Source organism: Dermacentor silvarum, chromosome 7 (assembly GCF_013339745.2).
Source record: "Dermacentor silvarum isolate Dsil-2018 chromosome 7, BIME_Dsil_1.4, whole genome shotgun sequence".
NCBI classification, from domain to species: Eukaryota; Metazoa; Arthropoda; class Arachnida; order Ixodida; family Ixodidae; genus Dermacentor; species Dermacentor silvarum.
Window position 1 is genome coordinate 26,595,456 of NC_051160.1, and position 21,072 is coordinate 26,616,527.

At 45.0% G+C, this 21,072-nt stretch overlaps 3 protein-coding genes and 5 non-coding genes across 8 annotated transcripts; 1 reads left to right on the forward strand and 7 right to left on the reverse strand.

Annotated features, from left to right (window-relative positions):
* Positions 1-308: 308 nt before the first annotated feature.
* Positions 309-2,771, reverse strand: LOC119457798 (39S ribosomal protein S18a, mitochondrial). The gene is made up of 4 exons (XM_037719529.2): positions 2,613-2,771; positions 2,406-2,548; positions 2,220-2,343; positions 309-491 (listed from the first exon to the last, which is right to left on the reverse strand). The coding sequence occupies exons 1-4, from the start codon at positions 2,716-2,718 to the stop codon at positions 349-351; spliced, it is 516 nt and encodes a 171-aa protein (XP_037575457.1). The 5' UTR covers positions 2,719-2,771; the 3' UTR covers positions 309-348.
* Positions 2,772-3,278: 507 nt separating this feature from the next.
* On the forward strand, positions 3,279-12,846 carry LOC119457800 (uncharacterized). Its single transcript, XM_037719531.2, has 7 exons — positions 3,279-3,764; positions 5,944-6,083; positions 7,289-7,468; positions 7,807-7,870; positions 9,421-9,524; positions 11,238-11,332; positions 12,443-12,846. The coding sequence occupies exons 1-7, from the start codon at positions 3,495-3,497 to the stop codon at positions 12,517-12,519; spliced, it is 930 nt and encodes a 309-aa protein (XP_037575459.1). The 5' UTR covers positions 3,279-3,494; the 3' UTR covers positions 12,520-12,846.
* Positions 12,847-13,574: 728 nt separating this feature from the next.
* Positions 13,575-14,633, reverse strand: LOC119457801 (nicotinamide riboside kinase 1). The gene has a single exon (XM_037719532.2). It carries the CDS (start codon positions 14,303-14,305, stop codon positions 13,718-13,720), a length of 588 nt encoding a protein of 195 aa, XP_037575460.1. The 5' UTR covers positions 14,306-14,633; the 3' UTR covers positions 13,575-13,717.
* Positions 14,634-16,445: 1,812 nt separating this feature from the next.
* Positions 16,446-16,518, reverse strand: Trnar-acg (transfer RNA arginine (anticodon ACG)). Its single transcript has one exon. It is a non-coding gene; the product is annotated as a tRNA-Arg (tRNA).
* A 77-nt stretch (positions 16,519-16,595) lies between these two features.
* Positions 16,596-16,668, reverse strand: Trnar-acg (transfer RNA arginine (anticodon ACG)). Its single transcript has one exon. It is a non-coding gene; the product is annotated as a tRNA-Arg (tRNA).
* Positions 16,669-16,745: 77 nt separating this feature from the next.
* Trnar-acg (transfer RNA arginine (anticodon ACG)) lies at positions 16,746-16,818 on the reverse strand. Its single transcript has one exon. It is a non-coding gene; the product is annotated as a tRNA-Arg (tRNA).
* A 77-nt stretch (positions 16,819-16,895) lies between these two features.
* Trnar-acg (transfer RNA arginine (anticodon ACG)) lies at positions 16,896-16,968 on the reverse strand. The gene has a single exon. It is a non-coding gene; the product is annotated as a tRNA-Arg (tRNA).
* Positions 16,969-17,045: 77 nt separating this feature from the next.
* On the reverse strand, positions 17,046-17,118 carry Trnar-acg (transfer RNA arginine (anticodon ACG)). Its single transcript has one exon. It is a non-coding gene; the product is annotated as a tRNA-Arg (tRNA).
* Positions 17,119-21,072: the final 3,954 nt, after the last annotated feature.

Here is a 21,072-nt window from a genome sequence, read left to right on the forward strand (position 1 = left end):
TTTTTCTTTTACACTGCTGTTCATATCAAGCATTGTGATGAGACTGTTGAATGCGAGGGTTACTAGTTATTATTGAAAGGCAGTTGTGCCTTTGTTTTGCGTTTTTTTTTTTGCAAAGTGGGTTACAAGCCGATGTTTAAAAGAAAAATTGTTGTCATTTTACAATGTTTCATTGTATTTATTTGCGAGCTCATTTACTTAAATACAGAACACTGTACAGATGTTTTTACATGCTGTGTTGCATGTTTTTTTGTTTTTTTCTTCTTCTATACACAAAAATGCTTGTCACCAAACGAGAGTTTGAAGGCAATAAAAAAAAATGTCACTACAATGCGGTTTCATTATTTCTTACATTGAAGGGGGCTTTCTGAGGTATTCTTTGATGTCGATGAGTGGTTTGCCAAAGTCTATCTTGAGCTTTGTGCGGCCAAAGTAGTTGTTCAGCTCTTGCCACCTTTCCTTCGGGGTATGTTCCTCGTTGTAGATGAGCCCTGAGCACAAGGGAAAAAAATCACATTACTCGCGGAGCAATGCGCTGATACCAATCTGAGGCATGCCTGCTTTGGAGTTGCTGTTAAAATTATTGAGTTATTTAGTGTTAGTTAGTTATTAGTTAGTGTTATTAAGTTATTAGAGTAGCTGTTATTTAATGAGAAACACTTAATAAACCAGTTTAGATTATTAACGGTATTTTTTGAGAACAATTTCCATTAGTTCTGCCATAAGATGTTGATTATTAAAAGAAAGGAATGAAAGTAAATGCTCCATTAACAAATTATGTGTCATGTCATCGATTACAAAGTATGTTCTTCTATTTGAGCTGCCATGGTGCAGAGGCAGCTCCTGAAACTTGCCATGGTCAAGCTTTCACTCCTTTATTACACATTGTAGTCCATTTCAGAAAAAGAAAATATAACTACGCCCAGACAGACGGCAAAATCCATGACATCGCGGCAAGAACTTCAAGGCGGTGTCATCACCAGTCGTTTGTTTCTCTCATGGCAAGAGTGGCTTTTTTTTTTTTTTGGCATCGTAGAACCTGCAATTTAAAACTACAGCTCCGACTTATTTTTTTCTTCTTCTTTCGTGTCCCTTCAATATGTGCATTCTCTTCTTGGGGAAAGGGAACAAAGCCAACACCCAGCAGCTTATCCAAGCGTGCGAAGGCAAAGCAGGCAAACGTAAATGAGCCCTCTAACAATATTTGCAGGTAGGCTCCGAGGTCCTAGGGCATTCCATGGGCGTTCCAGCATGGGCGTTCCAGTGCCTTTCTTCTGCAATTTCTCGAATGGGTATCCGTTTTGCTCTGCTCCGATTTAGAGCGTGGAAAGAAACTCGTTAAAGAGCTGTAGGTATCGGGTGAACTGAGAAGTGTGCAAAGTGTTGTGAAACGTTGTAGGTCATAGCAATAGATGAAATCAAAAATGGATGTGTCGTTAGTTAATGCAACGCAGTGTTTTTGCAAAACCATTATGCGGTTCGCTGTGCCCAAGGAACCGTTGAGAAGAACTTGAGTTTGGCCTAGTTGGTGTTTACTGCATGACATGTTGAGCGCTAATCAAGGACAAAGACAGAGAAAGAGAAACACGACGATACTGCCTGTGTCGTCGTTTTGTGTTTCTCTTTCTCTGCCTTTATCCTTGATTAGCGGTCAATAAGTCATGAAGGAACCGTTGTGACGCAGTCAAGCGTGTTCTTGAGACTGGAACGAATAGCGAACGGACACAACTCCAAGTGCCAGTGCACGTGTTTGCTCTCTGAGACAATACCCCAGCCACACGGGGCACTTTCGATCGCGATCGAATTTCTCGATAGTCATTGGCTCCGTTCCACAGTCGCGCAATGAAGCCAATAACGATCGAGATATTCGATCCTGATTGAAAAAGCCACGTGTAATACCGGTGCCACACGACCACCTTTGATCGCGATCAAGCCTGATCCGGATCGAAATTCTCGACAACGATTGGCTGCCTCGTGCAGCTTGCGCAAAGGAACCAATCGCGACCGAGAAATTCGATCTGAATCGGGATTGATCGCGATCAAAAGTGCGCCGTGTGGCACCCGTATAACACCGGTGTTATAGTCAGCATCGACTGGTTGTGAGCGATGAACGGCAAGAAAAGGACAGGTTCGAGGGAAAGAAATCAGCCGTGCAGTGAGTTGAGAAGTAACAGATATTCAGGAGTGGTAGTCAATCAAGGCCCGCTATTAGGCAATACCTGTCCTTTGGGCTTCGTAGAGCAGAGTGCCCACGATCCTGTGCTGTTTAGCGCAGAGGCCTGTCACATGCCTTGGCAGCTGGTTTCCTCGCGCGTCCATGAATTGGCTCAGGATTAGGACGTCCTGCAACGTAACGCGCCACCGTCCAATGCCTGCCCAGACTTGTTCGCGTGACACTGCCTTACCGTGTGGTTCAGCCTCTTTAATCCCAACCTGCATAGTGGGCACGCCGAACTGGTGTGCTTCGGTTTGACCAAGAACCCCTTACGAGGAGAGTCGACGTACACGCCTTCGATCACTGTCGTGTTGCCCTCTTGAGACTCCCGAACTGTAAAATGCGCAGGACAGAACACGTTACTTTCGTAATTGAGGTGCTTAGCATGACTGCTTACTTTCTTTTACACGAAGCGTCGTCGAGGTACTCAGTTGCTTTCCCAGCACCGGCAAGCGCAAGAGTTTTTCGAGTCCGACACGCGCCGTCCGCACGTGCAGCGCCATTTTAGCCACAAGGGCAACAACTCATAGAATAAAGACCAACTTCTCTATATGCCTGTCCAAGTACCCTGTAGTCCATGGAGCCTTCCTCCATGGGCTACAGTAGAACAGAAAAATTCGTAAGCATGTTCTTAGAGGGCGCCGCTTATTAGGAAAGTGGCGCCCTCTTAGTCATCCCCGGATTTGGGTTTACTAAGTCAATGCCTCCTTTACTAGTAAAGGAGGCATTGACTAAGTTTCATACAATAATTACTGTATGAAACTTTGTGGGCTGACATTGGCTGGTAGGTGTTCCGTGGGCTGGTATTGAAAAAAAATATTGACAAGCAATGGACAGGCATTTCAAAATGCCGGGGGATACAATCAGTTCTGGTCGCCTCACTCGGGATAGAATGAATAATTCCATCAAAAAGTAACAGTTTATAAAATATAAAAATTTACGTTGTTTTTTGTTTTAAATAAATGACAGAAAACCTTATAGTTTTTTTTATGTATATACGAAAGCAACGCCTTTGATGCAAGCAAAGTGCGTACGAAACTGCGCAGTTTCTGGCGTCGACCATGTGCCGATGTTCAGATCGGAGTATCGAAGCAACAGCGAACATCGTCACTAGTAGTTTTTGTCACTGCTTAAACTAATGTTCGCGTAACGTAGCGCAGAGGTTCTATTTTCCGGATACCCTCCGGCATCGAGCAGGACCTTCCGCGACAAAAAGAGAGATTGGATCTTTGGCTGCAAACGACGGGGGTGTAAATCCCCGAACTTGAAATCCGCCGAGATGGATATGTCGAGTCCGGTCTTCAGCTTGAACCTCGGCACCCCACTTTCGGTGTCGGCGCAGGCCGACAACGTCGAGGAGCAGCATCTGCAGCAGCTTGCGCGGCAGATCCAACCGTCGCCGCTGCAGCCCCAGCAACATGACTCGCCCATGCATCAGTCGCCGTCGGGGCAGCAACGAAATGCGAGCGTCATACAGCCTTACGCGGCGAGCACGGGGCTCACGCCTCAGTCCCTCATGCAGCCTCAAACTCCCGCCGGTCACGTTCACGTAAGGATCGCGGCTTCTTCGCTCTGGCTGTGTCTCACGAGCGGCGAATAAACTGCTGTCTTATGCGTGCGCCCCCTAAACGACGAGCCCAAATGCACGGGGCTTGATAGCTTGAAACAAGTTGATCTTATGTTACTCTATTTTTCCGCCCACATCTATGGCAGGGCGGGCCAAGAAAGCGCGTTCAAGGATCATAGGTTTGGTAATAGTAGTTTCGAATAGTAGTGTGCGAAAAAGCCGAGGCATAGTGGGGATGTGGGTATGCATCCTACTTCGGACACTTGCGATCTCGTGTAGCGATGTTCTGATGTTCCGTGCTTAGGTATTGTAATGTGTCTCACTGCTATTCGCAAAGCCACCACAGCGGCAGTTTTTATAGCTGGTGGCTACTTTCGCCTCTCGGACGACTTTCACGTGCCGTCATCGCTATGTCTGACGACCGCGATCGAAACACGGTACTGCTTTTCACATTGCATGCCGCCCATACTTGGCACACGTTATGCGACAGCAGCTGCCTTGCAGCGCATTGCTCTCTAACGTCCTACGATATTCCGAAAAATACCCGGTGGCTGGTTTGCTCGAAGTTAGTGACTGCGATTGCACAGAATGTGTGTATCTCTACATAAAATTACTCACCTACTTGGGTGCAGGCAAGACTTGAGAACTGGCAACGGTCCAGCAGCGTATAGCCATACAAATAACTGTTCAGGTAGTAGGTATTGGACCCGTAGTTGTTTCTTTGTAAGCCTGCATTTTTGTGAAATTGTGCTGGTGGCCCATAATGTTGACTAATGAGTTCAAATTTAGCCATTGCTAGAGTCGGCACGATCAAACGGACCAGCTGTCCCATTGGCCTGACTTTAACCCTTTGCGGTCACGTGCAATTTCCCAATTTGCAGTCGTTACAGTCTGGAGCCATTTCGTGCATTTGGATGCCACGCAGAAATAGCTCTCAGACACCCAGCGCTCAAACAAACGCATGCTAAGTGATCTTTTTTTCTTCAGAAAATTAGTTATTTCCGAGAATCTCGACAGTAATTGGGCACTATGTGGCAGTGCTCGAAACACTCTCCTGGCTCGAGATTAGGATTTGAACATCAGATTAGTAGAGTTCTCATAATCGCCGTCTTCTAAAGTGCTTTCTTCCAAGAACGTTTCCTGGCCATCTGAAGGCGAAATATATTCATTCGTGGTGCCAAAATGAGCTTCTGATTCACTAAACTTAGGTGAACTTTGTCCGGAAAGCGCATGTGCAGTAAACACCACCATCCTGTTGGCGCTTGATGCCACAAATCGCGTGAAAATCCCTTCAAGCATGAATAAAGGGAATAGAAAAGAGTGCTGCTCTTGTCTGGAGACATTGCGAAGTGCAATTCTTACCGGAAAACGTTTCCGAAAACTGGCACTACCAACACAAATCACCGGCAAACGCGAGCACCCACGCGTGTCGGGCGCTACACGACACATGACCAGAACAGATATTTTCCCGTGTCGGGTGGGGTGATTCAACACATGGGACTGGAAGGGGTTATGTTGAGCATCAATCTAATAGAATTTTACCTCAACTCATGAGAAGTCTCTATTTCCTATTACGCTGTGCTGCGGCACTGAGGGGAATGCTTGTCGATTCTTTGTGCAAGGGTGCTCAGTTCTGGAGAGCTTGCCACAATAGTGAACCCAGTACACACATGCAATGAGAGTTGCGTGCAGATAAGGTGAGATGTATCAGAATGTGTGACGATTTCTTAAAAGTCACAATCTCTACTGCTTTCTAGCTTTTATGCCTTCTAATCCTTTTAGATAGGCTGTAAGATAAGTGTGATCAGCACTTTTCTTCTAAGCTAACACCTGAATATCTGCGTTTTACGTGTTTGCAGTTAGGTACGAGCCTAACTAAAATTTTGTCTATTTAAATTGTGAGTGTTTGCCATTGTTGTAGTCATTTTGTGGCAATCCATTTGCAGGGAAGTCATTGGGCGTTCTTTTGGACAGACCGTTTCTATCTCTTTTTATTTATTTCACTTCTATTTATTATTTTGGTCACTTCACGATGCACACGCTAACTTTATATAACGTGCTACGATTAGTATTTGAATTTTCTTAATTAACGAAGCTCTGTGCAGTTCTTAATAATGACCCATGAATCGATCTTGTGTTGCTTTCTTCATTGTTACGACAGTCTTCATCGGGTGCAACACCGACTGGTGCCGGTTCAACGCCTCACTCGACAAGTGGAAGCATGTTCCCATCAACCCCTGGCCCACCCATGACACCTATCACTCCGGCATCAGCAGACCCTGGAATCGTCCCACAGCTTCAGTATGTCACGATATCATGACCTCTTTCATATTGCTGTTGCTCCGATAATTAAACAAATCTCTATTGCATTATTTTTTTTTTCTTACACCAAAGTGACTTATGTGGGCCTAAACCACTTAGAACACAAAAATTTATTTTACTTCAGAAAACACAGAGCACTCATTACAGAACATTCTCCTGAAAAAAAGTATTGGATGAATGAAGTTTCATCAGGTTAAAGTGATTGAGCAGAACAAGGCATCCATTGCTGCATGTTCTCTGCAATATGTGCCGTTACCTCATGAGCTGCCAGGCAAGCCGACAGAAAAAGCGCTAACCCACCCGAATGCATGGCCAACATGCTGCATGCCTTTCTCCTGACTACTGTTCTACCATGAACAAATGAAACATGAATGCAAAAATCCAAACACGAATGCAAAAACTGTGGTTTACCCATGAACTCCATACAAGAGTGCAATTTGTTCTCTCTATTGCATGTCAAAGTTTTAATCAAGCGTACTAAAGCATCCTCAAGCATATAATACTCTGATACCTGCATAGCGGCTCAATGGCTGTGACGTTCTGCTGTTGAGTCAGGCCGTGGGCTCGATCGCTGAATTTGGACGCATGTTAAAGAACACAACCCCAAGCGGTCGGAATTAATTTGTGAGGCTCACCTCGCCAATCTTCTCATAGCTCGCAAGCTGATTTGAGACGTTAAACCGCAGAATATAATTTGAACTTCAAAAATTTTAAACTGATTTTGCTGTTCTTATCTTAAATCTCCCAATCAAATTTGTGACAGTATGTTATCAGTGCTTTCAGCAACCTTTGCGAACATTGTTTTATACTAACCTTTCTTATGTGCTTTTGGCACTAATGCACTCCACGAGAGTTGGTATGCTTGAAGTTTAGGTTTTACTGCGAAAGATAGGTCACTAAAACTGACTACCTGTGAGTACTTAATGTGAACCTGTGCTGGAACTTTTTACAATTTTTGCATAGACCTTGTTTTACTTGCTTGCTACTATGACTGCCTGCAAGGGCTTAAAGTGCTGTAACTTTGAAAAAAGTGCCTGTTGCTTTGGGATGTTAATGAGGGCATAGATCAGTTGTGATAAAAAAGCTTATTGGTGCCACTGAAGCAGGTGAAAACCGTGGAACACGTCTGATGAAATTATGCACCCTATTTGTGGCTTTGTGCAAACGAAAGTGCAATTCCGCAGGAACATCGTCTCAACAGTAAACCTGGGCTGCAAGCTGGACCTGAAGAAGATTGCCTTGCATGCCCGAAATGCGGAGTACAATCCCAAGCGTTTTGCTGCCGTCATCATGCGCATCCGAGAGCCCCGAACCACAGCCCTCATCTTCAGCTCAGGGAAGATGGTGTGCACTGGAGCAAAAAGGTACTGCCTTTCATTTCCATTTGTGCTTGTTCTGATGGGCTTCAATTAAAAAAAATAAAGAAGAATGCAGCTGATCTGACAGCAGACAGAATCTTTGTGAAGTAACTTTTGTAAATGTGGCCACATCTATTAAACTTGCCTACGAAGAAAGCTCAGGCCAGTAGTCTCTGAAACTTTGTTTTGCCAGTACAAATGTGATGGGCAGTGCTTCTGCATCTTCATGACGTCTTGCACTGCCGCCTTTCTATAGGAACTTCACTTTTGGTAAATCCTTGTGAGAAGCAATGTGAGATGAACACAGTGTTCTTATTGCCTCCTTTCACTCCTTCATTTCACAGTGAAGAGCAATCGAGGTTGGCGGCAAGAAAGTATGCCCGGATCATCCAGAAGTTGGGCTTTGACGTACGTTTTTGTCCTTGCATTTTCATCACGTGGCATTGAAATGTTGACCATTTATAAGCCTTTGTCTTAAGTTGCTTGGAGGTTGCAGTGCTGCATTTGTATGAGTATAGCATGGCTATGAATATCCATAATGCAATGGGGCAGTTCTTACTATGGGAAAAAAAAATGATTGTAATGAACCAAATGGCATGTAGTGCATCCATACTGGTTTAAATAGAAAATAATTTGAGCTCATCATCCTTCTAGGATGCCAAGAATGCCATTTTTACTCCGAGACATGCAGAAATGAAAAACAGTTGGCGCCGCCTAGAAGTTCTCAGACTAGCTCTGCGCAGCATCGTGGATTTTGAAGTTTTCTTGAGCTTAGTTAATTTTTATTGGACATGTGTGGGGCTGCAGCCGTGTGCTGGTGGACAGGGTGCCTTGCTCAGCTGCAGGAGGTGTGTGGTTTGAGCCCCACCACCTGGCACCCACCTGTTTCTGATGGGCACAAGCAGCCCTCTGGCCATGCGTCTGGCTTTTTCACAGTCTAGCGTTATAACTGTTCAGAACATGGCTCAGGATATAGAGTCAGGAGCACTTTTGAGCCGTGAATGACAGACTTAAGCGGTGTTTGGCAAATACAGTATCTTGGCACATTGTAAAGATAATTAGAAAATGTGTCGTGCTTTAAATCTAAAGGGAAGGGCGGACAGTGTGGTCATGATGCTGGATAGCGCCTCACGTTGTTCACCATACATGATGTGGGAACCTTAACCAGTTCTGTACTTTTTTTTTACCATTTCCCATTCCCCCCAGTGCAGAGTAGCCAAACGGGTGGTTATTCTCGTTAACCTATATACTTTTCATCTTATATTTTCTGCCTCTTTCTTGACCAGTTATCAGCTCATTCCTTGGGTCACCTGTAGAATGTCAGCTTCGGCGCTTTGGAAAGGGCCTGTGGCCACAACTTGAATCAGGGGAAGGTACTAACACAGTGGTCATGACTTATAACAGTACTAATGACTTTTTGATCACATTTTCATTAAAAGGCCATCGACCAAAATGCACCTTAGCGCATCAAACCTAAAATTGCCTGAATGCTGACGTCCCCAAGTGTTGGCAGAGATGGTTTTCTGACATAATAGCTTCAGCGATCGTACATGTTTCTTTTACAGCGAAGCTGTTAAGGGCTCACCTTTCGATCGTCGTGTCCGGCAATAGAAAAAAACTCTCATTGGCCGTATGCTGTATGTGTGAGTGAAAGCGCGGAGGGCGAGGGACGCATGCTTTCACGGGGAGCGAACGCACGGCAGAGAACAAACGTGACTTGGGGCCAGTGGAAGGGGAGTGGTAGGCGAGGAGGGCATCGAGGCACTCTAGACTGCGAGTGTGTGTGCCCTCAAACGTAAAATTGCCTGAATGCTGACGTCCCCAAGTGTTGGCATAGATGAATTTCTGACATAGCTTCAGTAATCGTACATGTTTCTTTTTTATAAGAATACATATACTGGAAAATGTGTTTTCTTGTGTTTCATGTTAACCTTTTGTGCTTGATGATTGCTTTGCAGGCAAAGTTCCTTGACTTCAAGATTCAAAACATGGTTGGCAGTTGTGATGTTCGTTTTCCTATACGTCTTGAAGGCCTTGTCCTAACGCACAGCCAATTCTCAAGGTTTGAACTTTTATATTTGCTGTCACATATCTTTGGAAGACATGGTAGTGCACGCAGCAATACTAAACAGATGACAGATGGCTAGACTACTGTGGGATCTCACATGTGCTCTTGGGACAAAGGAACGACACTACAGTAGTGCAAACAAACAAAAGGGCATTTATTGTGCCTTTCATACGCTAATGCACACTAGCCAAAGTACTACCCATAGAACATTCACATGGGCGCGCGACAAATCAAGGAAGTCTGACTCATCGCGACCGGATAGTGAGCGAATATGTTCACCCCATGCTATGACACCATCGCCTAGTCGTTCACGTGTACGGTCATGCGAACTGTGGCGAGTTAGAACGATCCGTGTTCGTCCATACCGGTGTCCTGCTCCTACTCACGCGAGACGGTCTCGCGAAGCATGGATCGGCGCACGCGTGGGACGTCCGCATCGCTCACCAATCCCAACCCCAAAAAAGGAAGCGCCTTCGACCCTTCGCTCCAAATTGCACCCCGCTGTTCGGTGGCGTTAGCATCGCGACACTCGCGCCATCTCTTGCAATGCGCCGCAACCACTACAACCGCCGCCGGCGTTTTGCCACGCGGAAAAACCGGATTACAGGAAACGCGAGCTATGCGGGGAAAACAACATCAGGGGATGCTTGAGAGTCGCGCATCCCCACACTACCTAATGGTTGTTTTATTATAATTGGCGTAAAATATATTATATGGACTTAGCGAAACATAATGTAGCACAGTTCAGGGGAAAAGCCGCAAGGAAGCGTTCCGTGGTTGTAAAGGTATAATGCTAATTGACAACTGTTGTCACAACTTTATATACATTTCTTTTGGCTGAAGAGGGTTGATTATTTAGTGGCGGAGCAAAAGCCAAAGTATTCTCTTTGTATTCTAAACTGTGGTGCCATTGGCGCTGGTGTGACATCAGATATTTGCCAGCATTTTTTTTTTTTGTGTGTTGTTCCTTTTTGGCGTGGGAAGTCCTGAAAATTTGCACTTGAAGCATTTTCTTACCTTTGAAAGCAATACAAGCTTTTGTACTGCCTTGTCTTAAACTGATCAATTAGCTAGCCACAGGCAGTTACTGCCATAATCTATGACATTAGGGGTGTTGGTGATACAGTTGCAATTTGGTGTTGCCTCCTGCCTTTTGTTTGTACCATTTCTGGGTTGCCATACCTGTGCTTATGGCAAGGGTAGCCTGCTTGTGATTCGAGGTGTTTAGTCTACCATATTATCCTGCGTTGATGTTTTTCCTTAATGGTCCTTTAGGGATATCACATGCTAAGTTTGGGCGTAACCAATGTACTTATACTGGTGTGCCCCAACTCGGTCAAGGCAATGTTGCCTCTTGACTGAAGTATTCACTGTGGTTCATCATTGCTCCTTTGCGATCTTGCGATAACAGTGGCTACAGTGGTCCACTGTAGTGCTTTCGAGTAAACACCCAAAGTTCCCAACTTAATTCTATCAGTATAGGTTTTCTTAGCCAAGAAGTGGCACTGCTTTTGATTTCTTGGTCAGCAGCATTTAGAAGTCTATTTTACTTGGCATGCTGTTAAAGTCGTCAGCGGCAATTTTATTCGAGAGACAATCTTTATTAGTGAGATTTCATATTGGGATGTTGCACACTATCTTCTTTTGATCTTTGTAAGTAGTGTAGTGTGCCAGTCATCGGAGGAAGTGTACCTTTTGACTTTTCAGTTACGAGCCTGAGCTGTTTCCAGGACTTATCTACCGTATGGTCAAGCCTCGGATTGTCTTGCTTATCTTCGTATCGGGAAAAGTTGTGCTCACGGGTAAGTGATACACTTTCTAAACTAAAACCAGTCGTGTCAGCATTAAAAAAAATTCTTTGCAGGTTAGCCCTCATGAAAATCCTCAGTCTGTTTTACGCATGATTCTGCTAGAGGCTTATGCAGTGGTCATTAATGGCACATTCTGCTATTTCCTACCGTGCTCCGACTCGGTTTGCAATGATGCAGAGCTCTCCCGAGATTGGAGTAAGAGAAAGCCTGCTCAAGCTGAACATTCAGCTGCTTTCAGAGCAACTGGAGGAGCAATGTGATTTTAACTGTCGGATCGTGTTTACTTGAAGGTGAGCCTGAACTGAAGCACAGTTCTCTGAATGAACCAGGTGAACATGTTCCAAGCACTCAATTTCGACCTGTCATATGTAGAATGCGCTGCCAGAGCACTCGAAAGCAACCAGTCAAATTTGCCATAAGTGTGTTTTGTGTTTTGTGTGCAGGAACCTTTGTTTTCACGTTTTATGTTTCCCAGAATTTACGCGCAGCGTCTGATTTTTGTATATACAGTAGTAGTATATCATACATATAGTACCTTTAACCCCGTTGTGGTCCGCATTTTTGAAATGAAGATATTATATTACGTGTATCTGATCGACGAAAGGGTAGGGAAAAGTAGACAAAATTTAGGCTGGAGTTCTTGTCAATGAATTGAAGATTTTTCTCATGAACTGTCAGAAACTTGGATGTGTTGTAAGCAGCATGGGATTTCTCAGACTTCTTAATTCGCAATTGTAATGGTGTGAAATGCGGCCACAGAATATTTGAAGACCATTTATGTGCCATCCAAGGCAGATGACATCCATTTGTCTGCAGGCATGGACATTTGTGAAATTTCAGGGAAATCATATTTATCTGCGCCATGAACTGGACAAATTCTGTAATTAGCATTACTGACACTCACATTTGTGAAAATAGTTTTGTTTTCTGTTTTCCGTGACGTTGGATATTGCTAGTACAGGAATTATTTGTACCAGAAAGGGTTAACAAGGCTCCAGACAGGACTGCGGCAGGCAGCTGCTGGTTGCATTGAAATATGATGCAGGGCTACTACATTGGGCTGCTACCGAAAGTTCTAGAAATTTTCCTTTTCTATCACAGGTGCCAAGGTACGGTCTGAAATTTACGAGGCCTTTGACAACATCTATCCCATATTGAAGGGCTTCCGCAAGCAGTGACCGATGCAAAGACTTTCTGTGGAAGACTTGATGTGCCCTGCCAGCGTCATTGTGCATTTTGTAAATAAGTGTCATGATCCACGTGCCGCCGAGGTCACATCGATGGTTTTGGAAAAAACTCGCACGTGCCAGTGGAAATTGTGTGGCATGTCTTCTGGACGAATCGTGTGTGCTACAAAAAGGAAGAGACTTGTTGTTACTTGAAGCAAGCTTTTCCGTGCAACACAAGACATCTGTCTGGATCGTGGTGGACTTTGCCAACAATATCTGTCCCATTTCACTTGTAAATAGTTGTCAGTTAGAAAAATACAATATATATGACATCTACCTTTGTTGTGTGCATTAGATTGCAGCAGTTTTGTATTGTATGAATATTTTGTTTCAAATTCTATTAACCCTTTGTACCACAACTTACGAAAGAATGAAATAGTGTATTGTGGCAGTGCCAGCAACATACGATAGTTCCAGTTAAATATTACCATGTTTGTTTTGGTGTACACAAGATTTCCTGGGTTCACTGCTTTAAAAACTTTACTGAGGACTTCAGTGCTAAGGAGCAGGCATCACTATGGGTAAGTTTTCTTTATAATGTTTGTACTGCTTGGTCGGAATGAAGCAAATTTCACGTAGATTGGATGCACCAACTTGTGCATTTCTGTATCCATCAGTGTAAGCAGCTAGTTCCACGTTTGCAAATGGATTATACCTAAACATCCCAAATAAATCATGATCATACTCAGTGCTCTGCATGTGGTTGCATATTGATGTCATGTTACAAGTACAAATATGAGTAGTAAGAAAGAGTGTTTCATGTTAACCAAGTAGCTACAATTGGCCTGAAGTGCAACACACACATAAATGCACAAGTGTAAATAAGCTCCTCTACTGGTTCTTACTCTAGTTGGACATTGGAGAAAACTAACAGGTGCAACGTGTGTTTCACCAGGTGCTGGTTTGACCCTACAGCATACTACATCACTGCTAACAATGATGTAGTGGTAGTTTCGTAGAAATAGTGCCGACCAGACACAAATGTCTAAACGAAATCTCTCAACATATATATTCTCTATATAACGCGCAGTCATCAGAAAAAAAAAAGAAGAAGAAAAAAAACTACTGTGCGCGTAGGACAGCGTTTTAGAATGCGCTGTCACACTCTAGCTTGAAATTGCTTCACACACGCTACGCAATAAGAAAATTACGGATTCACGCTTCTGTGGATATCGCTGCGACCTTGCAAAAATCTTTGCAAGTCTCCCAGCACTTCCTTGTGAAGTGCGTCCATGTCTTGAGTTCCATCCAGATAGGTGATGTCGGGCTGGGTGTCCTTGATTTCCTGCAAGTTCTTGAGATACATGGGCCAGACGACTTTCTCGAAGTATCCGGGCACGTCAGGCGGGTCGTAAGTACGAGTCAAACGCCTAGCGTAGCACTCTTCTTGGGTAAGCGTAAAGAAATAGCGCTTGTCAAATAGCTTGGCCAGCTTCGGATGATTGAATATGATGTGACCGTCGATAATAATCAATTTCAGTCCTGCTGGCTGCTGCGACGTGGAAGTCGTAACGGCGTCCAGCATTTTGTCCCAGTCGACGCTCGAAAGTGCCTCCCAGTTGGCGTGGTTCAGTTCTGGAATCATCACGTGATTTTCGTCGGACTCCGAACGGAAAAAGTCGTCCTGGTGCAACACCACGCAGTCGGTGAAGACCTTTTGAAGGTAGTTTACAAGCGACGTCTTGCCGCCGTTCGTGACGCCGGATACTCCGACGAAGATCCAGTTGTTCAACATGACGCCGTTGCAATTTCAGTGCAAGGTGTCGCAGAGTTTTCTGGATGTAGAGCCGCGCACGAATTCGTACACAACACGTGAAAGTCCGAACGGTCGTTCAGTGCTCACGTTTTCCTTTGCTTCCTGGTGACTTCCGAAAGCGCTCTTAACTTTACTGCAAGGTCATATGTAGCGACCTGTATTGCTATAATAACGATGTCCCTGGACTGAACTAACGCTGCATTGGGCTGACTGCGGGCCACATCCTAAATGGCATCGCAAGAAAGGCACCACGTTGAAGCAGACGATTATGGGCGAGACCGTTTTAACGGCAGACGTGCAAATAACTAAAATGAGAAAAGACGCTCGGCCTAGCTTGAACACTGAAGTAAGCAACACTAAAACTTGTCTTAGATTTTGTTATTGAATACATGCTTCTTTGGTGCTCTAAATTTCGTTCAGTATAAGTGGTGCAGACCTGATGTCTATGGCTCGCGAAGTCGCTTCCGCCGCATTCAACCAGCAAAGACATAGCCTTTAAGATCTGCATTTTACATTCATAGGGCGATACTTCATGGGGCGTAGTAGAGTTACTACCAAATCTAGAGCGCATGCAATAAAAGCACAGGCTTCGATTTTGTTACCCGAAGAGAGCCGTCTTTGGGGTGTCCACATTCACGTCTCATAGGGTGGCGTCCTCTAGAGTTAAAATTCATATCTTAAAGGCTATGCTTTTGCTGGTTGAACGCAGCGAAAACAGTTCTGAGAGCCCAAAACACGTCATAGGCGTTAAGTTTTGGATATATAGTCCAAAACCTGGCGTCCTTGACGTGTTTTCGGCTCCCAAAATCGCGTTCGGCGCCTTCAACGAGCAAAAGCATCGCCTTTAAGACCCGCATTTTAAAGCCAGAGGGCGCCATCCTATGACACGTGAATTTGTGCACCTCGTGCGTGTGGCCTCCGTGATCACAATGGTCCGTTGAAACCAAGGAGGTTATAAAAAGAAATTCTGGAGTGGCAGCGCTCGCAGATTCTTACCGCAGAGGTGAAGCCAGCACTTGCCCTCTATTCACCCTTGAAAACGTGCAGAAGTACACAGGGAACAGTCGCAGTTCAACTGCTCTTGATCTGTTAATATAAACTTTCGACTAATTGGAAAATAATAGAACGTTGTTTCGGGCTAAAATATGGCCATAGGCTGAGTAGTGACCCTGATATCTCATACAAGTTGCCAATACTTTCCTGCTTCATCCTAAACCAGCGACAGAGGCAGGGACACCGAGAACCATATCTACGGAAAAAACTGGCCTTCTGAAAGTCATTGGAAGTGAGAAGAAAACACTTCCTGCTCTCCGCCAAATGCCAAAGTTAATGGATTCCGCGGGTAAGATGGTGGTGGCCGTTTTCACCTTTGAGACATCATCTACACTCCAGAATTTTTTTTAATCCTCCTTAGTTGAAACAAGGCCTCAGAGATCGGGTGTCGCTCTGCACGATCTCGGAGGTCATAATTGAGATCTTCAAGCACCCGAGGTTCCGTTGCTTGTGGCTTGTGACTTGAGGTCCCGTTGTACTACTCTCTAAAACAGTTGCACCCTTTGGGGTGCATTTTTGCCACACAACAATAATCGTCATCTGTCTTGCTTGAGTTTCCTATCTTGAAAACTCTGCACTTGCTACTTTCCTGTCGAGAACGCTGTGTCACGCTGATAACGCTCTTGCCGTTCGTGACCGAGAAGTGCCGGGCGCACAGCGTTAAAGAAAGGAAAGCCGATTGTTCGATGACGATGACAGATGACGATTATTGTTCTGTGGCAAAAATATGCCCCAGAGGGTGCAACAGTTTTTAGAGTGTAGGGTGCGTGCCTAGGGTTCCTCGATGCGTGCTAAGGGAAGGGCGAATAGAAAAAGAGGGAGAGAGTGAGCACTGAGTGCACGTGGGATGATGTACAGCGACACAATAAACGGTCTCTTAAACCGCTGCACTTCAAGTAGTGTACTAGTGCAGGAAGTGCACTATAGTAGTGTACTAGTGTACTAGTGTTAGTACTAGCACTAGCTAGTAAGCACTAGAAGTAAAGCTCCCGGAGGACAGCCCATACTTCTCGTCCACGAAAAAAAAAAAAAATGAAAAAAAAAAAAAAAAAATGAGCGCGATGAGCGAGCTTGCCAGGATTCGAACCTGGAATCTTCTGATCCGTAGTCAGACGCGTTATCCGTTGCGCCACAAGCCCAGGTTGGCAAGGAGGTCTAGTGGAGTACAGGCCATAGTTCGCTTGTCACCCAGGAAACAAAAAATGAAAGCGATAAACGAGCTTGCCAGGATTCGAACCTGGAATCTTCTGATCCGTAGTCAGACGCGTTATCCGTTGCGCCACAAGCCCGGGTTGGCAAGGGAAGCTACTGGAGTACAGGCCATACTTCCCTTGTCACCCAGGAAACAAAAAATGAAAGCGATAAACGAGCTTGCCAGGATTCGAACCTGGAATCTTCTGATCCGTAGTCAGACGCGTTATCCGTTGCGCCACAAGCCCGGGTTGGCAAGGGAAGCTACTGGAGTACAGGCCATACTTCCCTTGTCACCCAGGAAACAAAAAATGAAAGCGATAAACGAGCTTGCCAGGATTCGAACCTGGAATCTTCTGATCCGTAGTCAGACGCGTTATCCGTTGCGCCACAAGCCCGGGTTGGCAAGGGAAGCTACTGGAGTACAGGCCATACTTCCCTTGTCACCCAGGAAACAAAAAATGAAAGCGATAAACGAGCTTGCCAGGATTCGAACCTGGAATCTTCTGATCCGTAGTCAGATGCGTTATCCGTTGCGCCACAAGCCCGGTTTTTTTTTTCTTTATTGCCAGTTACAAGAAATACAGGACTGAAATACATAAAAATAGTCAAATGCTAAAAGGTTTCTCCTGTCTTGGAGAAAGTAATTCTAAATAAATTTCATATTCAAAAGCAATTCTACACAAGGCAGCCAGTGTGGCACAGGTATTCGTGCTTTCTGTTCTTCTACATATCTGTGAATGCTTTCTTTGAAGTATTGGCGAGCTGCTCTGGCGTCAACATCTGCATTTCGGACGGCCATGCGACATCTCCAGACACTGTGCAATACAATGAGCATAATTAAATCATAAGGTACTCCATCTTCGTTATCGATAGCCAAGAATCGGATTCCTTGAGGGTGCAGCGGAAAATCTTTCTTAAGGGTCCTCTGTAGAATGTCCCACAGGAATACCGCGTCCCAACACTCTAAAAACACATGGTCAATAGTTTCGTCTCGCTTACAAATTTGGCAGTGTACTCCCCAGGGCACAAAAAGTCCCCTTTCTGCCATCCATGTCTTGACGGTCAGTGTCCCGGTGTGTAAACGAAAGAAAAATGTTTTGACGCCTGGTGGTACCATCATTTTCTTGACACGCTTAAGCACATCCTTTCCTCTTGAGGTACTGTACAAAGATCTATATAGCGGCACAGGTAACACCACATCACACAGGTCTCTGTATAACTTTTTCCGACCCACATCACTTAAGTAGTTTGTAGAAAACCGCACACACAAAAAACGGGTGGACATAACAACCTCTTTCAAATAACCCCGAATGCATCCGTGGATGCGATTCGTTGAGACAACAAGATCTGGTAGGGCATTACCCAACCGAACCTGGCACAATGTTCGAAGGAAGGGATCTTTTACGTCTCTGAAGAACATAAACCGATTAACTATTTGACGTAGATACAAATGGCCTAACGCCAACCCGCCATCAGGGACTCGCCTAAACAAATTGGTTCTGCTTGTTCGCTCCCATGAGGAGCCCCAAACGAACACTGCAAATATTCTGTGAAGTTTCTGGACATTCATTCTTGAACAATGTATCACTTGCATTACATACCACAACTTACTTATAAAAAATAAGTTGCATACTGTCGCTCTTGCAAAGACTGACAAATTCCAGCCATTCCAGTTATTGGTTTTCTCGCGTAAGTTGCCAATTTCGTTGCGCCAGTAAGGTTCGCTGTCCTGATAATTTTCTAAGGGCACTCCCAAATATTTAACAGGAGTGGTCACGAATCTTAAATTCGCGAAAGTGTCTGGCTTAGACGGCCAATAGCCGTGCCAAAACCCCAGAGACTTTCCCCAGTTCACGCAGCTTCCACTTGAAAGACAAAAACTTTCCACAGTTTTAATAACATGCAGAACACTGTCATAATCCGTACAAAAAGCGGCAATGTCGTCGGCATAGGCCAGCAACCTCACTTCTACCTGTTGCAGTTTGAACCCACGTATATGCTCGCTTGCAATAACATGTAGACAAAAGGATTCGATGTACAAACAAAACAGCAATGCTGATATTGGGCACCCCTGGCGCAGAGATTGTAGCACTGGTATGCGCTCACCAACCACTTTATTCACTATTAACTGCGTCGTGCACGAGCTGTACGCCATCGCGACGCCTTCTCTAATAACATGGCCTACATTTACATGGTCTAGTACACACAAGAGAGCGTCATGGGGAACCCTATCAAACGCCTTCTCGAAGTCTATCTGTAGCATGGCTACTCCAGCACCCGTAACATCACAACATTCCAGAATAGAACGTGCCACGTGAGTGTTCGTAGTGATGGAGCGCCCTTTAATGCCGCATGTCTGATGCTTCCCTACAATTTCCGAGATAACAGTTTGTAATCTCTTAGCTAACACTTTCATGAAGATTTTATAATCACTGTTTGTCAAGCTAATGGGTCGATAGGCAGTTACATTTCGTAATTTTACTGTATCATCAGATTTAGGTATAAGAATCGTATGCGCAGTAACAAAAGATGGAGGTAGCGACTTAAGCTCGTAAGCTTCGTTATAAATACGCGTTAGAATTGGAGAGACTGTTCCCTTAAATGTTTTATAAAACGCTGCACCAAGGCCGTCTGGACCCGGCGATTTCCCTAAGTTCATGTTTTCTATCGCAAAATCCACCTCTTCATTTGTGATGGGCTGCTCCAAAGCTTCTCTTGTCACATCGTCCAACCGTGTCATCAAGGAAACAAACTCACGTTTGAAAAGGTCGATATCAACTACGCTGCGAGCAAACAACGCACGATAGTACTCCGAAAACGTTCTAACAATTTCGTCAGTATCCTTAGTGATCACACCTGCACGTTCAATTTCTACTATTTGCTGCCTTCGCGCATGCCACTTTTCCGCCCCCAACGCTCTTTTCGTCGGCGATTCTCCGCTTATCAGCCTTTCAGCTCTTGCGCGTATTAAGGCACCACGGTACCGTTCGGTATCGATAAGCTCCAGCTTGCGCTTCACCACTCGTATATCGTCCATAAATTCACCCGGTCTGAGCGATTCTTGATTAAGTAGCAGTTGAAGGTTCGTGCGTAGTGTTTTTTCTTGAAACCTTGCTTCTCTAGCTACTGCACTTGAACGTTCCAGTGCTTTTATTTTAACCTGATTCTTTAATAATTCCCATCTTTCTCCCCAAGGAATTTTGTTGTTTTCCTTGAGTTTTTTAAATAAATCAGTTACTTGCTTCACAAAAACATCGTCATTCATCAGCTTACAATTCAGTTTCCATAACTGCCAATTAAAATTATTCCTTGAGTCTTCTCGACTTGCTATAGTAAAATAAACTAAGCAGTGATCACTAAAGGAGACTGGCGTAACATGATACTGTTGACACAAAGGTATAATATCCAAAGACGCATATATTCTATCCAATCGGGCATGACTCGATCCTTGAAAATGAGTAAATTGGACGGTTCGCGTACCTTCCAAACATTGCCCTACATCTTCCATACCACCATCATTCACAATTTCTCTAAGAATAACAGTGCTTATGTCATTAAAATCTCGTCTGCTAGTTTTATCTGCTGCAGAAAGCACACAGTTGAAATCACCGGCAATAATGACAAGTTTCTGGCAGTCACAGTATTGATTAACACGCTCGAAAAAGGTTCGCCTCTCTTCCGCATTGTTAGGTGCATACACACAAATCATACGCCACTCCTTAGCGGCAAAAAGAAAATCGCAGATGATGAGCCTCCCTGAGTCACAACTTAATGTCGCTTGTATTGATAAGCCCAAGCTCTGGCGCAAAAGAAGGCAACAAGCTGCTGACGTCCCTACTGCAGCATGGCTAACCACAGCGTCATAAGACAACGTAAAACGTCGAACCATGTTCCCAGTCTCTACTTCACCATCAACTTTAGTTTCCTGTATCGCCACAATGTCGAGGTCAAACTCGGTCACCAATCGGTACAGCTGACTCTGTTTTCGTTTAGACGCAAGCCCTCGGACGTTAATCGTCGCGATACGTAGCGATTTAGGAATAGAAGCCATAGTGACTATGAAGAAAGGCTGGGAATCATGGTGGTACTCTCAGCAAAAAGCCGCATGCCAGGGCGTCGTGCCATGGCAGATCTTACGCTACGTTGGCGCTGTAGGCGGCGTTGCCGCCACACTTTTACCGGTGGCCACGTTCGGTCGAGGTCTCAGTGAGGGCCGCCGAACGATAGCCGCCTTGGTTGGTGGTTGCCCTTCGCCGTCGGTGTTCGCCGTTGTCTCGTTGGTATCCTCGTGAGCCCGCTTTGCTGCCACACCAGAGCTTGGTGCTTCTGTGACGTCCATACACGCGGACTTGTCCGCCTCGGCGTCTTCGGTAGCGTCCTCGGTGTTCTTGTTAGGCTCAGCTTTCACATCCGTACCTTGGGAGAGGGGTGGGAACTCTTCTTCGGAAGACTTGCTGTTGTCTGCCCCGTCTACCGTGGTCGGCCCAGAAGACGCCTCG